Raw genomic sequence first — 17,095 nt, forward strand, 5'->3', positions numbered from 1 at the left:
TTGACACTCATGCTGCTGTACACAGAGTCTGCATTGTAAACATTATGTCGCAGTTTCAAATCAGCTCTTTTGTTGCGGTGAAGTGTTTTCTGAATGAGTGAGTGGGCTGTTTTAAAACCTGCAGTGCCATCTGTCTCATTTATCTGTTGTTGCTGAGTTTGTAAAATTAACTTGTGGAAATGCTGAATGAGACATAGACTAAATGTGCAGTAGTGTAGTGTAGTGTAGTGCAGTGCAGTGCGTGGTGCGGGTGGTGATTGTTGGGAGCCAGAATTTACTTTGGAGCATGATACAAAAAGGCAAATATTTATCATCTTCAACAGAAACTGCTGATGAAGGTCATATATTATCTAATGTCCATTTAACAACCAAAGCAATTCTTTTTATGAGGACACTTGAGCTTAACACCCCAAAAAGGATAATCTAGAACTGCAACGAACAGTTTGTTTAATATATTAATTTGTAACTAAATACTTACAAAACTACTGATATTCCCATCAGGCTCAGCTGCACTTTGTGTTTATTGTTAATTAGCACATGTTTGCATGCTAAAATGCTAGATTAAGATGGCAAATATGGTAAACAAATACCTGCTTAAAATCAATAGCATTGACATTGCAAGCATGTTAGCATGCTAATTTTAGCTAAAAGGAGTGCTGTGTCTAACTGCAGCCTCAAAGAACTACTAGCATGACTGTAGACTAAAAGAAAAAATATAATAAGTGAAAAAAAATGTTGATTATTTTTGTTAGTACAATTAGACTTTTTTGCTTGACAGTGACTATTTCATCCCTAACCCAAAGATATTAATTTTATTATTAAATACAACGCAGAGAAAAAGCAGCAAATCTCCACATTTCAGAAGCTATAATCATAGAATTTTGGCAGCTTTTGCTCAGTAAATTGACTTTTAATTATCAAAGTTGTTGCTGATTTAATTTTCTGTTGAGCAACTAATTGTCTAATCTTTGCAGCTGTATAAATTTCACTGTGTCAAGCTATAAACCAAGCCTGCTACAGTACATACAGTGCAGTAACACACATCAAATTCAGTTTTGTATTATTTACCACTGCACAGTAATTCACTGGGAAATCAATATTTGCTTGATAAAGTAGCTGCCTGGGACTCCTCATTAATGCTCCAGCCAGCGCAGACTGATGTGTGCGTGGACACCTCGTGCCTTCCTCTGCTGAACACACCACAGCCCCGCCCCGCCCTGCCTCCCGCCGCCGTGGGATTGGGCTGTAATCTTCCTTCCTTTGACATCGGAGCGCCGTTGTCGAGCTTTAAATCTGCCTAAAGGATGAGCAGGCGTGGTTCGCCAGCGGTCAGCAGTCTAGTTTACCTTGGCATCTGGCCCGTGGAAGCGAGGCGGCCGCTCTGTTTTGAGATGCAAGCAATCAATTTCCCAGAATTCAATATCTCGAGGAGTTTGATGACTACCTAACCTTAACCCTTGGAGTCTTGTGAAAACTCTTCATTTCGGCGTGACACCGCAGGTTTGATTTATTAGCACAACAAACCCAGGGCAGCAGATGGCTCTCGGAGAGGAGCTGCTGCATCTCATGTAATGATGATGCTGCCTCTGATGATATAAGTTTGCTGCGGATTGTTTTTTCCTGCGGGTTGCATTGAGAAGGAGCCAGCAGACCCCTCCTTTATGCTGTCATTTGGGTTTCAGCAGCGCTGTTTATTTTGGTGCCACGTCTGGAAAGAGATTAATTGGAAAACTAAAAATACAGCTGACCTTAGCTTTCACTCAGTTGTTGCACTTTTTAAGTTTAGGGTAGAATTTGTAACACTTCTTAGGTTATTTTTGCTTTCCTGTAATGACCCTCTGGTGGGTTCTTAATAAACCTGTTAACGAGCAGATTAGAGATTAATGAGATTAATGATGGCCTGTCGTTTTCATCTTTCATACTGGGAGTCGTAGTCCCAGCTATAGCTGAATAAATAAACCTCCTGGCCCAGTTTGCAACATGTCCTGGTTTTGTGCAGAGACAGATGAGTGTTGTTGTCTTTCAGGATGGTGGATGATCTGCACCGGCTTGTGCAGGCTGCTGGGATCGCCAAGCCCTTCATCCTGGTGGGCTCGGAGCTCGGCGCGCTCAACAGCAGGTTCTACAGCCACATTCATGACGTGTAAGTATACTTAAAGGTGAGCTCCACCATTTTCACACATAAAGGTCAGTTTACAGGTCTTGTCATGAGTATATAGATGCACTGATCAACTGGCCAGAGACCATAACCGGCTGGTTTTCTGCGTGACCGGCCCTGACCAGTGACCAGCCGGACAGTGTCACACGTCACATATTCGCACACTGTGCTGGTCACAGCAGCACACACTCAGACTCATTCTTGCATGAAGTTGGTTTTAGCGATTGATTCCATGAACAGGATAAAGAGAAGACAGACAGTCTACAGTGAGACAGAGCAGCTGATAGTGTCGCCAAACAGCCATAAACTTTCTATCTCTTCAGGCTAATGTCAGACAGCAGCAGACTGCTGTTCACACAGAGACAATTAAAATCTCACCTCCTGTTCTGGATGAAGGATAAACAACCTGTGTTAATTAGTCTCCTCAAACATTTTCTCATCCAGACTTGTTTAACTTTTCCTTCTGTTTTTTTCAGTGCAAAGTTTTACCGCTGCAAGCTGTTGCACTGCATTAGTCTCTGGTTTGTTTACATGTGCTTCCATATGAGATCACATGAAATCATGTCCCGCAAGATCCCACAAGACTGTGTTCCCATGAGTACATAATATTAATATAATAATATAGTAAGGCCTGGCTGTAATCTGGAGCACTTTTGGAGAAAATATGTAAGTTATATAATAGTCAGAGTTTTATTATTAACAAAAAAAGTAGCAAAAATGTTTGTGAATGCTGTCAATTATAGTTCTTAGAAAGACTGACTATCGGAAACGGGTTTACCAGATGGGTCGGGTGAAAAGAAGTTATGCTATTGCAAGTGGTTGCATTATGGGAAATGTAGGATCTGTAGCTCTTGGAGAAAACTACTTACAGTTAAGATATTTAGGCCTGACCTACTTCAGTTTTGTTTGAGGTAGGAAGTTTGTTTGCAGCCTTTCTGTTTAATTATTTATTGACTTGTATATATAAATACATAATTATTTTTCTTTATTTTTCCCGTGTTGTTCCGTATGTGTTTCTTTGTTCTTATTAAATTGTTGTCTGCTGGTGAGCTGTGTGCTTCTTATATTTCTTTGTTGCATTTTCCTGAATTATGTTAGCTTAGTTTTTATTTTTATTGATCTGTTTATTTTTGTTCTCAAGCGAGGACAGGTCTGTTGTATAAGCCTGTGCCTTCCTGACTTCTCTTGATACATTGCAGATTTTTTCATTATTTTGATTTTATGTTGTCTTCTGCATGTGCACCACACAAAAACCTTTTTAAAAAACTGAAAAAACCTATTTAAAAAATGCAGTACTAAGTTGCTGAAAAACTACTTATTAATAATAATTGGCATGAGGAAATTCAGTATATAATCTAATTTGATATCTGGTTTGTGCAAAGTTATAAAACTGCTTTTTTAAAGTAATTGACTCTTCGTGTAACAGTAATGCAGTAGCCATGTCATCATTCACAGGTGGCAAAATGAAATTGCTGACACAATCCAAAACTTGCAGATCAGTGAGGTGCATACTGAGCAAAAACACAAAACATGGTATCCAATCTTAATTTGATTTACTTATTTGTTATCTTATTCAACAGGGACAGTGCACATTAATAAACTTTGCTGTAAATGCACCAGAGTTGGCAATAAAAGGGTTTTTAATATTCATATTTATGCAATGTTCATATATCTGTTATCAGAATATAAGATTAAATTTAAAACAGTTATTGAAATAGTTTGTAAGCATGCATAACAATAACAAAAAACAATGAAAAATATCAATATGCTGCATTGTCAAGTACTAATTAAAATGTGCAACACAGAAGCACGCACGCAAAACAGGAAAACTGGGGAATATTGATATAAATGGGAATATTAATGTTGATAGAAAAATGCACAAAACATGACAACACTGCTGCAATATTAAGCACTAATTGAAACATGCAAATTAGAAGCGTATAGTAGACAGACACATTAAAAAGCTACAGAAAGAAATCCATAAATCACTCTGACACAGGGAAGTACACAAACAGTGGGCCCTCTTCTTGAATATGTGCAGGGTTAGAGTTCCATTCTTGTGCAACTTTAACAAAGAACACAGACTGACTTAAAACCCTGTGAAAAAGCAGCAGTGTTAAAGTTAAAGGATAAGGTTGGCCTTATTCTAAAGTTTTCTTATTGTCAAATCCCGTGAAAAGAAACCAAAACAAACAATAGTTAGTTTCTATATTTGACTTCCCTTCTTCCTATTAAAATGCGTCACAAACATATGGTTTTGTTTTTTAAGAAAAGTCTCAGTAATTTTCTAAAATAGCTGGGCACTGTAGTTCTTTTTAGAAAACCTCACTCCAACATAAATAAATAGCTCACTACTTGGGGATTATTTTCAGCAGCGGATTAAAACATGATTGTGAGTATTTATAGCAGCAGAGCAGTGTATTTAAGATTGAATACACTACTGTGTGTGTGCGCGCGCGCGCGCGCGTGTGTGTGTGTGTGTGTGTGTGTTCTCGGTAATGAAGGAACATGCCAGTTAGTGCAACAGTGAGGCTCACTGATGTGTTTTTAATAGGCTTTGAGAAACAATGGAGCTCTGTGGGATTTGTTGATGATATAAAAATATAGAATATTTCCATGTGTCTGACAAATCTATGATAAAACTTGAAAATATACACTTTTAAATTTTGCCTCCCACACGCACACTTAGCAAAATATATTTCAGTGTCGATTCCCATCATCCCCCATAACTCAGCCATCTCACAGACAACGCGGTGATTAACGTGACAAGCAGCCCGTACCGGGGATGAAAGATTTAGTATTTAATCAAGCACGATGTTGCTGCCATTAAGGCAGAAAATTAAGTAGTGGTGAGAGGATGACACCTTTCAAATGGAAATATCGCCCCTGGATGTGGTGTGGTCATCTGTCTGTGGGGGACGGAGGACAGACGAGTCTACAGAGAGACGGACGGGATGACGACATCCATCTCGCACTCATTACGGCCCGGGCCGGGAGGGTGAAGTGGACAAGGGTAGTCAATGAGTCTTACTTCGTCTGAGTGTGTGTGTGTGTCCTCTGTGTGTCCTCAGGCAAGTGTCAGACCTGGTGCTGATTGATCCCATCCCAGAGGACGTGTTTGAGGAGGACCAGTGGACAGAATACTGGTGAGTCACTTTATAGCTGCTTTTAGGGGCGGAGGAAGGACAGGCCTGGGAGGAAAGAGGAGGAAGCAGCAAGAGAACACTCAGAGAAATAAGGGTGCTGATTAGAACCATAAAGCGTTCTTTGTCTTGTCCTCATAGGAGAACCATTTTTGAATACTGGTAAAACCTATTACAAAGGTTCTACTTGGCACCCTTTCAGTGAGCTCTACCTAGAACCCAAATAAAGAGTTGTACTTAGACCCATCTGTGAAAGGTTTCACCTAGAAAGGTTTCACCCCTTATGAGCAGTTCTAAAGGAGAACCCTACTATGGTGTAATGGTTCCACCCAGAACTGTCTCTGGGGGTTCGATCCAGAACCCTTCTACCCTCTGAGAGTGCTAACAAGAACATTCAGGGGGTCTACTTTTTATATTCCAAGGGTTTTAACTAAGAAAAACCAAGGGGGGTCTACAAGGAACCTTCTATTCTAAGGGTTTTATCTAGGACCAACCAAGGGGGTTCTATTAAGAACCTTTTTGTATTCCAAGGGTTTTATCTACAACCAACAAAGGGGACTCTACCAAGAACTCTTTTATATTCCAAGGATGTTATCTAGAACACAGTCAGTAGGTTCTACTGAGAACATTTTTGTATTCCAAGTGTTGTATGTAGAACACATTTAGTGGGTTCTACCAAGAGCCTTTTTATATTTCAAGAGTTTTACCCAGAACCAACCAAGGGGGTTCTACCATGAACCTTTTTATATTCCAAGGGTTTTACACACTGGAGGTTCCACTGAGAACATTTTTGTATTGCAAGGGCAATTTTGGGGTGCTAACAAGAACCTTTTTGTATTCTGAGGGTTTTATCTAGAACACACTTGGGGTTCTACAGAGAGCCCTTCACACAAGAGTTCTTCAAGGATTGTTGAAATTCTTGGGGGGTCTTTGAATGAAAAGGGTCCTCTTAGTCTAACAAAGAACCCTTGACAAACATTTTTTTCAATAAAAGGTTCTTCAGAAGCCACTGGTCTTTGCGTAGAACCTCAGCCCTTCAGGAAGAACCCTTTTGGAACCCTTATTTCTAAGAGCGTATGAAAAGTGAAGAGGAGAGAAGATGGAGAGATGTTGGAGAAGCAGAAACTGGAGGGGGGGGGGGGGGTGGTGGAAAAAAGCAGAAGGGAAAAGAAGATTGAGCAGAGAGGAGCGTGAAGAAGGAGCGAGGAGGACGATAAGGAGCTCTGAGGGGCAGAGAGGAGCAGATAAAATGAGAGAGGCAGGAAGAGGAGCAGAAAAAAAAGGGAAACGCATCAAGAAAAAAGGGGATTAGGGATGAGGAGAGTGGAGGCAGAGACGCCGGCGTGTTTCAAGAGTCAAGCTCCGAACTCTTCCCTCATTGGCTGTTATGGCGAGAAGAGTTGATTATCTTCGCTGGGTGGGGCTCATTAGCATGATTAATTGGAGGCCAAAGAAACTCATTAGCTGATCGCGCTCTTTTAGCATGAAACAGATGAGGGGAGATCGAGGGGTTGTGGCGGTGGTCGGGACTGAGTGACAGCAAGTGTAATAACACTGCTTTAATCCCCCAGGCGAGATATATGTCAAGTGGTAGTCATTGTCGCAGCATATATCTCATTATGCATTAATTATCATAGAGGGGGGAGGTGCTGTTATTAATGATAACTGAGAGTGCAGAGGAGGAATGTTGGTAGAAATGTCGATTATGCAACACTAACACTATCTCTGATTGTTTACAAGTAAAGCCTGTCATGTGTAATCATTAACAGGTATTTCACCGCTAAAGAGACTATAATTAATCACTTATATAATTTAGTAAATCATGCTAAGCTTTTAGATGTAGCTGACAGCCTAGCAGTGATGGCTACATAATAAACAAATCTCTGGAGTGCATCTGTAGTGTGTATTTTTTGTTGCTTACAAAGCAGATCAAAAGGCTTTTCTCGCTCAAATCCCATTAGATATTTTTGTTGCAACATAGCAATATCTGTCATTTGAAATTTATCTTCATCTGTGAATTATTACGCAAACAAGAAGGGATAAAATAAGTGGAAAAACAGAAAAACAACAAATTACCTATTATGCTGTATGTAAAAAGTACCATCAGACAAAATTACACTATCCCAAATAGTGCCAGCATGCCATTCTGATCATACATTTTTCCATTTGTCATTTAAGTTAATTTTTACATTTAACCTATAACTGTTAATAATACAAACAGTCTCTTTGCTTGTTTTGTCACACAGCAGCCTTCAGTGTTGTTAGACTGTTATTTGTGACATATAGGATTTCCATGACATCAGAATTTTCAACTTTCATACATTGCTAGTATAAAAAATATCTTTTAATACCACGCCAAAAGAAAAAAGTATTTTTTTCCTGTTTTTTTTTTCTGTTTTTTTATTTGCAGTCCTGCTAACAGTGTTGGTGCAGAAAAATTCACTGAACACACTTTGGCTTTTGCTGCAAGCCAAAGTTCATGCAAGACAATAAAGACTAGATTGAACTTAAGTATTGATCCAACACTTAGATAATGTTTTAATGGCTTTGGTACTCTCAATACTGACACAGACATTGTATCATTTTAAATGTGGCATTGAAAATATATTGATACTGTGATACTGTTGACAACCTTATATGTAACCAATTAGTAATGCTGTGGGCTGGACGTTGGGTAAGACTACAGAGTTGTGGCTACAGACAGAGAAAGATGAAGAGCTGAAAACCTTACCTGTAGCCCCTGTTTTTTTTTTTTGCTGATCTTAAAAATGATCAGATCTGTAACTCAAAACCATTACATGATCCAAACTCCAAACTCCAGCTGAAGATATGACGGAAAGGGGGTGGAGAGAGAGGGGATGACACGCAGCAAATGGGCTGCAGGCGGGTGTTGAACCAGCGGCTGCTGCAGAGGACTGACATACTCAGTACATGGGAGCATCCTCTACCAACTGAGCTACAGGAGCACTTTGGCACTTTTCACATGGATGTCCTGTCAGTGTTGATGGTAAACGTAGTCAGTTGAAGCAATAAATTCCTGAGTGTGTGCTGTATTGACACAGAAAGCTGAGTTCTCCTGTTCAAAATCTGCTGTTCTTAAAGCATCCACTAAACTTGGATTTCTAGTCTCCATGTCTGTGTAGCTAAGGGAGGAATGCGTTGCTTAAATTTACTACATTTACCATCAACACTGACTGGACATCTACTTGCTAAGGGTCAAATTTTCCCTCTGACAGAAGTATAGTGATTTCATATCAACTTTCTTTCATTTAAATAACTTTTGGACACTTTAAGACAGTTATTTGCTTTTTTAATCTTGCATGATTTATGCTGTTTTAATCTACCAAGTCTGAATTTTAGGGCCTTTATTTTGAAAAACTGGGTTAGTTTGTGCAATTTTTTGACATTTTAATAGCTCTTTTTAGAAGTATAAAATTATATTTGTATTTGTTTTATATGCATTTCCTCCTTCTTGAAGTAAATGATATATCAACAGGCTAGGGGAGTAATAGATTACTTGTAACAGGATAAACATGCATTGTGCATAAGAAATGGTTAGGGTTAGGAATAGTTGGACGAACAGTTAATAAACTTAACAACAGACTTAAAACATATTAGGCTAAACAATTTGGTACTGAGGTAAATGGAAAGTACACAGATTACTTTAAGATTATGATACTTGAATTAGGTTACTGACTACATTTTTAACAGGTAATTATTAACTGTATTGGCATACATTTTCTAAGTAACCCTCCCAAGATTTTATTTATATAGCCCAATATCACACTGTCCCTCAGGGAGTTTTACAATCTGTACAGTGTGCCATGCCCTCTGTCCTTTAAACCCTGTGCAAAATAAAAAATACTGATCCCACAAATAACCTTCAATGATTTTATATTTCTAACTTTTATAGGAGTATACAAGCCCTCTACTGTTGTAAATTTAAATTTTTAAGTAGTGAGCCCTGGTTAATAGTATCAGCTGCTTTTTTGAGGTCAAGAAATATCCCTGCTGTACGTTCACTATCTTGATTTTGCCTTCTTAAGTTCTGTCATTGTCAGCAGAGTAGTTCAGAGAGTTTTAAAGCCGTTTCTGTGATGTCATCTAGAAACACCATCAGGGAGCTGATATGTGCTCAGATATCACAGGCGTATGGTAAAATCAAGTAATCTCATTTTTGGGCATGATGACTCATGACTTAGTGCATCCGTAGCTCTGTCCACCAATATTAGCTCGCAGCTTATATAAGCATGAGTCAAAGCAGATAAGAAATGGATCCCTGAAAATGGCCTAATTTGTACGTGACTCAAAGTGGAGCAGCACCATTTATCAGGGGTATGTGTCCAATTATCCACTGATTAATAGGCATTCATTTCACTGAGTACATGACAGTGCAGCCACAATCCAATTATTCTGTGGAGAAATGAAATGAACCAAAGACTTACATTTACTTCATAAAAATAATGTTATCATCGCTGCCTGATTTCCAGGGGGGAGTAAAAATAGAAACAGGGATTGGTTATACAGTAAAAAGATACGAGATACACCAGCATCCTAGTGCCACTGGCATTCTTCAACTTGTTTTTCTTCCTTATTTTCCTTTTTTTTTTTTTTTTTGCTCAGCAAGGTTGCACGTAGGTGTGTATTTCTCTCTCTCAGATATGGGTTTATTAGCTGTCGGAGGTCTTACAGTATTTGGTACACAAGATAAGTAATGCAGAAGGGAGCAGGGCTGCACCTGAGCAGGATTGTGGTGAGACCGTATCAGCTTTGCACTGGGACCGAGGATTTACACATCAAAGACGTGCTCATTAACAGAGGCTCCCTCCCAAAATTAGTTCTGTTACATCCGACAAAATGAATCGCCAACATCTCCCGAGAATGGTATTTCCACGTGCTCGTGTGTGCATGTATGTGTGTGTGCGTGTGTGTGCAGGCATTCGCTGGTGTGCACTTGTTGTAAGGGGTCAACTCTCTTATTTGGGATTTTCCTCTGCAGACGTCGCAGCATGTGTCTCATTTCCTTTTGGGCAGAGATAATGCTTCTTGATGAAAAATCAAGCAGTGGGTCTAGCATCAGAGATTAGGAGAAGCCCCGGCGTACGTCTGGACAAATTGCATTCTGGACTAGAGCCATCAGTTTGAGTTGCTCAGTGCTGTCAGTCTTTGTTTCTGCAGGCTCGGCCTGTACTCTGTTTGAGTACAGGCAGAAATATTCTCTACATTTCAACAGCTGCCTTTTGTTGGCTCTTTAGGTTTCATTACTGGGATAAAGCAGACACTACATTGTCAAAATGATTCAGACAGATGACCGATACCACACCCATATGTGATTGAGGGACAGCCCATTCCAAAGCTATGGCCAGTAATGTATTATTGTGATGGCAGGTCTTCAGCCACAAGAGTATGAGTGAGATCAGCCATTGTTGTTGAGAGTTTAAGTTCACTCTGGAAGTGTTGAGTGGGGTTGAGGCTTAGTGCACAGACTCATGGTTGGCTTGAAATACAAAAAAGTCTTTCTCGAACAGCTACTCTTTTCTTCAGATCACCAAATGGGAACTATTGTCATGTTTCCACTTTATTTGCTTTGTTCCCCTTTAATCGCACCAAGCGCATACGTTTCAACTGAGTCGCCACAGTGGTCATGTTTGGTGCCAGGACCAACAGAGCCAACCCGGGTCTTCCCTGGGTTTTTTTTTTTTTCTTCCTTTTTTTTTGGCTTAAACAACCAGCTTGTAGGATTTAGTGACATCTAGAGGTGGGCTTGCACCTTTTCTCACTTCACCTTCCAAGCATGTAGGAGAACTTATGGGGCTCGGCAATTCTTATTTTCAGGTTCTGCATGTTATTTTCCATTTCAACCGTATTTTGCCACTAAATCCCCATAAATCTTACACACTCAACTGATTGGCCCAACTTGTGTGTTTGCACTGGCGGCTAGAGAGGAAGCTTAGTTTTAAAGGTTTCATAGTGCTCAGCTCTCAGTACTTTTGTAGCTTCTAACCCTTTCAGTTGTATTGTTACTGCTGCTGCTAACTAAACTTTTCCTGCTGCTGCTTCACATTAAAAAGTTTTTCTACATCAGGGGCATCCTGGTGACCAAGGGGGTATGAAGGCATAGAACAGACATTCCCTATCGCTCTCTCCTGACATTGCCTGCCATTTCTGTTCTATCTCAAATCAAGGCATAGAATGACCATTGGTAAGTCAGTGGAGTGTTGCTGTTCTTCAGGTTCAGGTGATTTTATCTGTATCTGTAGGTAGATTTGGTTTGCAGTAAGCAAGGCCTCCATTTTGACACACATTTTCCAAAAAACCCACACAAATGTGATAAAGGCACTCAAGGCTGCAATAATCAAGACTTAAAAAGAGAGAAATAGCCATAAAGCCACTGAAATAAAAAAAAACTCTAGCATAGAAAAGTAAATAAACATCTGAGCAGTGACTTGTTCATCTAAGTGATGGCTGCTGGAACAAAGCTATTTTTATACTGCCTCCTTCTCCACCTTGGGACCATGAACCTCCGTTCAGAAGGAAGAAGCTGAAATTCACTGTGTAAGGGGTGGGTGTCTGTCTGGTGCACAGGGATGCTGGGTTAAGCTGTGACTCACCAATCAGCCTACTAGACCATTTAACAATTTGATTCAGAGTTTCTTTTCTTTAAAGTTAGGTTTCCAAACCAACACCAAAGAAAAAGATAAAAATCGATTCAGTAAAAACTTGATAGAATAGAAGAAATACCTTCTAGTTGGTCTAGACAACAAGATCTGGTTATATTCTGCATGGTTTGGTCAGCAGATCAGTTTTAAATATGACAGAGAGGAATAAAAGCTACAATCAGCTAACAAAAGGCTGTGGTTTGTGTGAACCAGCACACCTGAAACACGTCAGTAAGGTAAATAATTTTGTTAACCTTTCATGCTGCCCTGGGGAAAACCATTTGCCGTAGTGACAGCTTTGCTTGAATGGTTGTGGTTGCTCACAGATCAGTGTGGTGCGAGTATCTGTATTGATTAACATCATTAAGGTCCATTTATGCTAAGCTAATGCTAGATACAGACACGGATGTAGCCCCCCATCCTTATTCTGTTCATTTCGTCCATATTTGCACATGTTTTCTGAGCGAAACAGAGCAGGACCTCCAGTAGGCGTTTCAAGCAAGTCATGACAACAGAACACTACAAAGTTAAACAGGAAATGACGTTTGTCATCAATTCGTGAGAAGAATTTTCCATCCACGTGTCACCATGTATTTAATGGCTTTCTCAGGAGATACACTGTTACAGCCTCCTACAGCGTCACCATGTTTGTTGTTGTTAGAATCTTTTGACTCTTCTTCTTCCCTTTTGGGGTAACTTTTGATTCTGAGCAATGCCCTCTTCTGGATTTATTGATTAACATTCATGCCAAAAGGACACATTGAAGTATCTAACCAGTGATGATTAAATTGTTTGAAACCAATGCATGTGTTTTGTACTTAAAGGAGGCTGAAATGAGCCTTTAGTGGATCAACTGAAATAACAAATGAGTCAGCAACTATTCTGATAATCAGTTAATCATTTTAAAATTTTCTTTCTTTTTATCGTGTGTGATGTTTTTATTTATTCTTTAATTTATTTAATTTTTTTAGTCCTCCAATTTTGAATGGAGTATTTTCTGGTTTTGGACTGTTTGTTGGACAAAACAAGTCATTTGAAGATATTATCTTGACCTTTGAGAAAATGTAAATGCAATCTTCCACCGTTTTTTGTCCTTCAATAAATCAAGCGTTTAATACACTGAATAATCAATAGATTATTTGAGCAACAGCAGCAATCAGTCACACATGTCAACACACTATTGGCCATATTGTGTTCTTTGTTTAGTAACAATCAGGCTTTTTGGTATCACTGGTCAGAAATTCCATCTTGAATGAGACAGATGTCATCAAAGGTTATGATGAACATTACTAAAGGAATTACACTGATAAGTGTGTGTTTGAATCAGGGAGTTTAGCTGTACATTTACACACTCAAGCATGTGCATGTCTGAGTGTGTGTCTCCTGTCTTTCAGCAGCTGAGTGTGTGTGAGTGTGGAGCACAAAACTAATTTACCCCACGGGGAATATATTTGCTCAGAGAGCAGAAACAGTGGGGAATGCTCTCGTCTAATGGGATGGTCCTTACATTTTAATGAATGCTGATTGATTGGCAAACTCTCCGTTTTAATGTACCATTACTGTGTTTAGTGCAACTCAGTCCTCACAGGAGCACCACTTGAAAGTCTGCTCATCCCTTTCCTCTGCGTTTTACTTCTTGTAAGTGTTAGTCATCAGTAGTTTTTTTGGTGATAATTTGAAGAATTGAGTTTGATGCTGAGGCAATAAGTCCTGTAGTTGGGGGCTGTTTTCAGGAGTTTTATCCAGTGACTCCTGGTCCTTTTACCGGCCCTGAAGAGAAAGAACGAGCAATACCTGCTGCTCTGTGACTACATCCTGGTATGAAAACACACAGGCATCGTAGCTTCAGCGGCTAACGTTAGCCTTTGGAGGGAGAAAGTCATGATGTCACTTACACGACTTCTGAGTTTCTAATTCTGTATCTTCACAGTCTTATACATAAGTAGTTTTACTGAAAACAATGTTTTAAAGGTGACAAACATCATGTATGTAATTCACGGCACAATTCAAAGTTCAAAAAATCATTTGTCTCTAGCCTTGCACTACAACTCATATTTTTTCAGAGGCAAAGTCCCATGGTGGTCCTCCAGAAGAGGCGTGATTTCGCTCTATAGTGCTGAAAATCAGCCCTAATATTCCATCGTGCTTTGCTAAGAGTTTGTTAATTTATTTAATTTATGTTCCAAAATGCAAGTGTTACGTTTTGTTAGTGTTGTGTCTGTTCAGACAACTGGCAACTGTCATTTTTGCATTTGTTAAAGTCCAGCTGTATTTAGTGTGTTGATTGCATTGTGCATTCTGTACCATTAGTCTGATACCCGTCAATATCAGCCCCCAGTCCCAAAGTTGGACCAGACTGGTCCCACCCCTACATGTAAGTGGCTGCTGGGGGGAGCGCCTGAGGTGATGAGAATCTCAGTGTGGGCCTAACAGCTGTGTCTGCGGGCCAGGATGGGAGCCTGATTGAGTTATGTGTCCGAAAATGAAAACAACACTTTCTGTTCCATTCATCATCCTGCCTGTCATTAATATGCTCAGCAAATCCTGTGCGCACACACACACACACACACACACACACACACACACACACACACACACACACACACACACACACACACACACACAATCACATAAACATTTCTCCACATATATACCATAGACACTCGAACAGTTCCACGCACATGGCAAGCAGATAGACATGTATTGCGGCTCACCTGGAGCCTGCTCTCGTATGACAGGAAGCGTATGACTGTCACTTTGACTGACGACCGTTCAGTCTCACAACCGCTGCATTTGGTTTGATTTATAAGCCAGACAGGCTTTAATATGAGGGACAAGAGGAGTGTTTCTATCATTCCTCACTGCACTTTGTTAGCGGATAGATTTACAGGCCTAACAGAATCTTCTCTTCTCTTCTCTTCTCTTCTCTTCTCTTCTCTTCTCTTCTCTTCTCTTCTCTTCTCTTCTCTTCTCTTCTCTTCTCTTCAAACATTTCAATGCTCAGATGCTACAGCAGTTAATTGAACGCCTTAAGTGGCATTATGCAATCTCTCTGCGTTTGCTCGCTCTCTGTCTCCTCTGCCTTCATTGGTAAACAGTAGCAGCCAGTGATGACATATCCAGCCTCCCCCTCAGAGCCCATTCGCTTTCACTGTGAGCTGCGTTCAATAACCCACTGGAGCACAGCCCTGCTCTAAACCCCTCTAGGGATCCTCAGCTGAGATTGGCAGCGATCACCCGGCCATGGACCGATGGATGGATGGAGGGAGGGAGGGAAAGAGAAATATAACAGAATGAGGGAAGAGAGAGAAACAGAAGAAGTTGGAAACAAAAAAAGCACTAGGAGAAGATGTAGGATAACAAAAGTAGGGGCTACTGATTGATTTTAACTGATACAAATGAGGGGTAAATCCTTGTAAATCTTTCAAGTGGTTCATCCCTGACAACTTCTGCACACAAAATTAGTTTGAAAAGAAAGATGTAAAATATTTTAGGTGTAAATTGTCAAGACAAATGACTACATAGTATATTTGAAATGTAGAAAATATATAGGTTATGTATCTTAGAAAAAAGTCCACATGCATTATGTATACTGTGTGTGTATGATCAGGTTTTGCTGTACGTGACCCTTCAGGCTCTAACAGTGTTGTTCTGTAATGGCTCCCATTGTGTTGGCCTCCTCCTTCCTCAGCCCTCTCCTGACTCAGCTGCACTCTCTCCACCCCCCCCCCCCCCCCCCCCCCCCCCAAAGATCCTCATCCAGAGACTCCCAGACGAGCCAGGAATGCCAATTAATTGTAATTAGAACCACTGTAAGCGTAACTATTGCTGTTACGTTCCACTAATGAAGCAGGGCTGCTGCGGCCCCTGTGTATTTACCCCAGTGTAATCTATAGTATTGATGTGGGGAGGCAGGCTGAGAGGAGGCAGGGGATGCTGGAGTCAGGCTGATGCCGGCTGTGATGCAAGAATGACACCTTGTGTTCAGACTGGGTATTACAGCTTATTTTTCACATAGTTTATACTTGGCCCGTTAGAGGTTCTACTTGAAATGCTAGTAAATATTTAGAAAAATGTTTATATTTCCTCAAGATACAGTATGATTGGTCTCCATTTGACAGCTTGGAGTTAAATAAAGTCATTGAAATAGTGAATAAATAAAGTGAAACAAGAATTAGGTCTGATTATCAGGCTAGTAATAAAGCAGATATGACTCTAAAACGCATGCTTGAGTGTTCATAAAAGCAGAACCAGCAGTTTATATCAAATATCAATCAGATAATTAAACAGAATGTAACCAGAATGTATTCACTGTATCAATAAACAGCAACGGTTTTGCTTTTCTTTGACTCTAAAAACTATTTTTCCACCCTTTGTTGACATACAGTATGACGCAATCATGGGAAAAGTGGGGTGTTTGAAACATAAAACTACAAAATAGAGTATACAAATCACACAGACTAAAATATTTAAGGTATATAAACAAGCACAGGTGACAGTGCAACAACACATGGTTTAGAGGAGGCGTTGTACTCATTTGTTTTTTCTTTTTAATTTGGACCATGATATCATTGATATAATTTTTACATCCCTTCTTTTATACTTTTAATATGTTGGATATGAATTACAAATTTGACAGTACTGTATGTTTTCTTTTGTTTTTTTTTTAGAAAATCAGGTGCAAAATGCTTTTATAATAAACCCATCCTACATTTTTGCTGTCCCTGGCTGACACTTCTTAAAATACAGATTCATTTCTACAGTGGTCGATGACTGTCAGGCATCACGATGGATGCTGGCATTGTCCATTGGCCCAGTTGTAGTGTGAGGCTCTTATTTTGGATACCAGAGACACAATACTGGTCGTGTCCCAGAGCGTGTTATTATAAAACTGCTTGCGTGTGAACAGTATGGTGCTTCATGCTGCACAATACAGCAGCGTGATACATCATACAGTAAATGTGGTGCGGGCCTGAGGGTGGCGTTAATTGGTTGGCTGTGTCTGTTCCACAAAGGTCAGATCAAAATATAGAAGTTTTGTCTGGGCTGCAACAGTGTGTTTTACTGTCACAGATGAAAAAAAAATGTGGCAACGATGATGAAACTTTCACTCTTCCAAACTTCCTCTCGTTTGA

The 17,095-nt window shown here is 39.9% G+C and overlaps 1 protein-coding gene across 1 annotated transcript in view; it reads left to right on the plus strand.

The window, feature by feature from the left end:
• The window catches only part of LOC146321053 (uncharacterized), a 33,074-nt gene that overhangs the window by 2,737 nt on the left and 13,242 nt on the right, over positions 1–17,095 (plus strand). Inside the window, exons 6-7 of the mRNA XM_084725614.1 lie at positions 2,027–2,143; positions 5,230–5,304. Coding sequence (XP_084581740.1) covers positions 2,027–2,143; positions 5,230–5,304 — 192 coding nt within the window. The remainder of the gene's footprint in view (positions 1–2,026; positions 2,144–5,229; positions 5,305–17,095) is intronic.

This window comes from Lutjanus erythropterus, chromosome 9 (genome assembly GCF_056507025.1).
Source record: "Lutjanus erythropterus isolate fLutEry1 chromosome 9, fLutEry1.hap2, whole genome shotgun sequence".
Lineage (NCBI taxonomy): Eukaryota > Metazoa > Chordata > Actinopteri > Lutjaniformes > Lutjanidae > Lutjanus > Lutjanus erythropterus.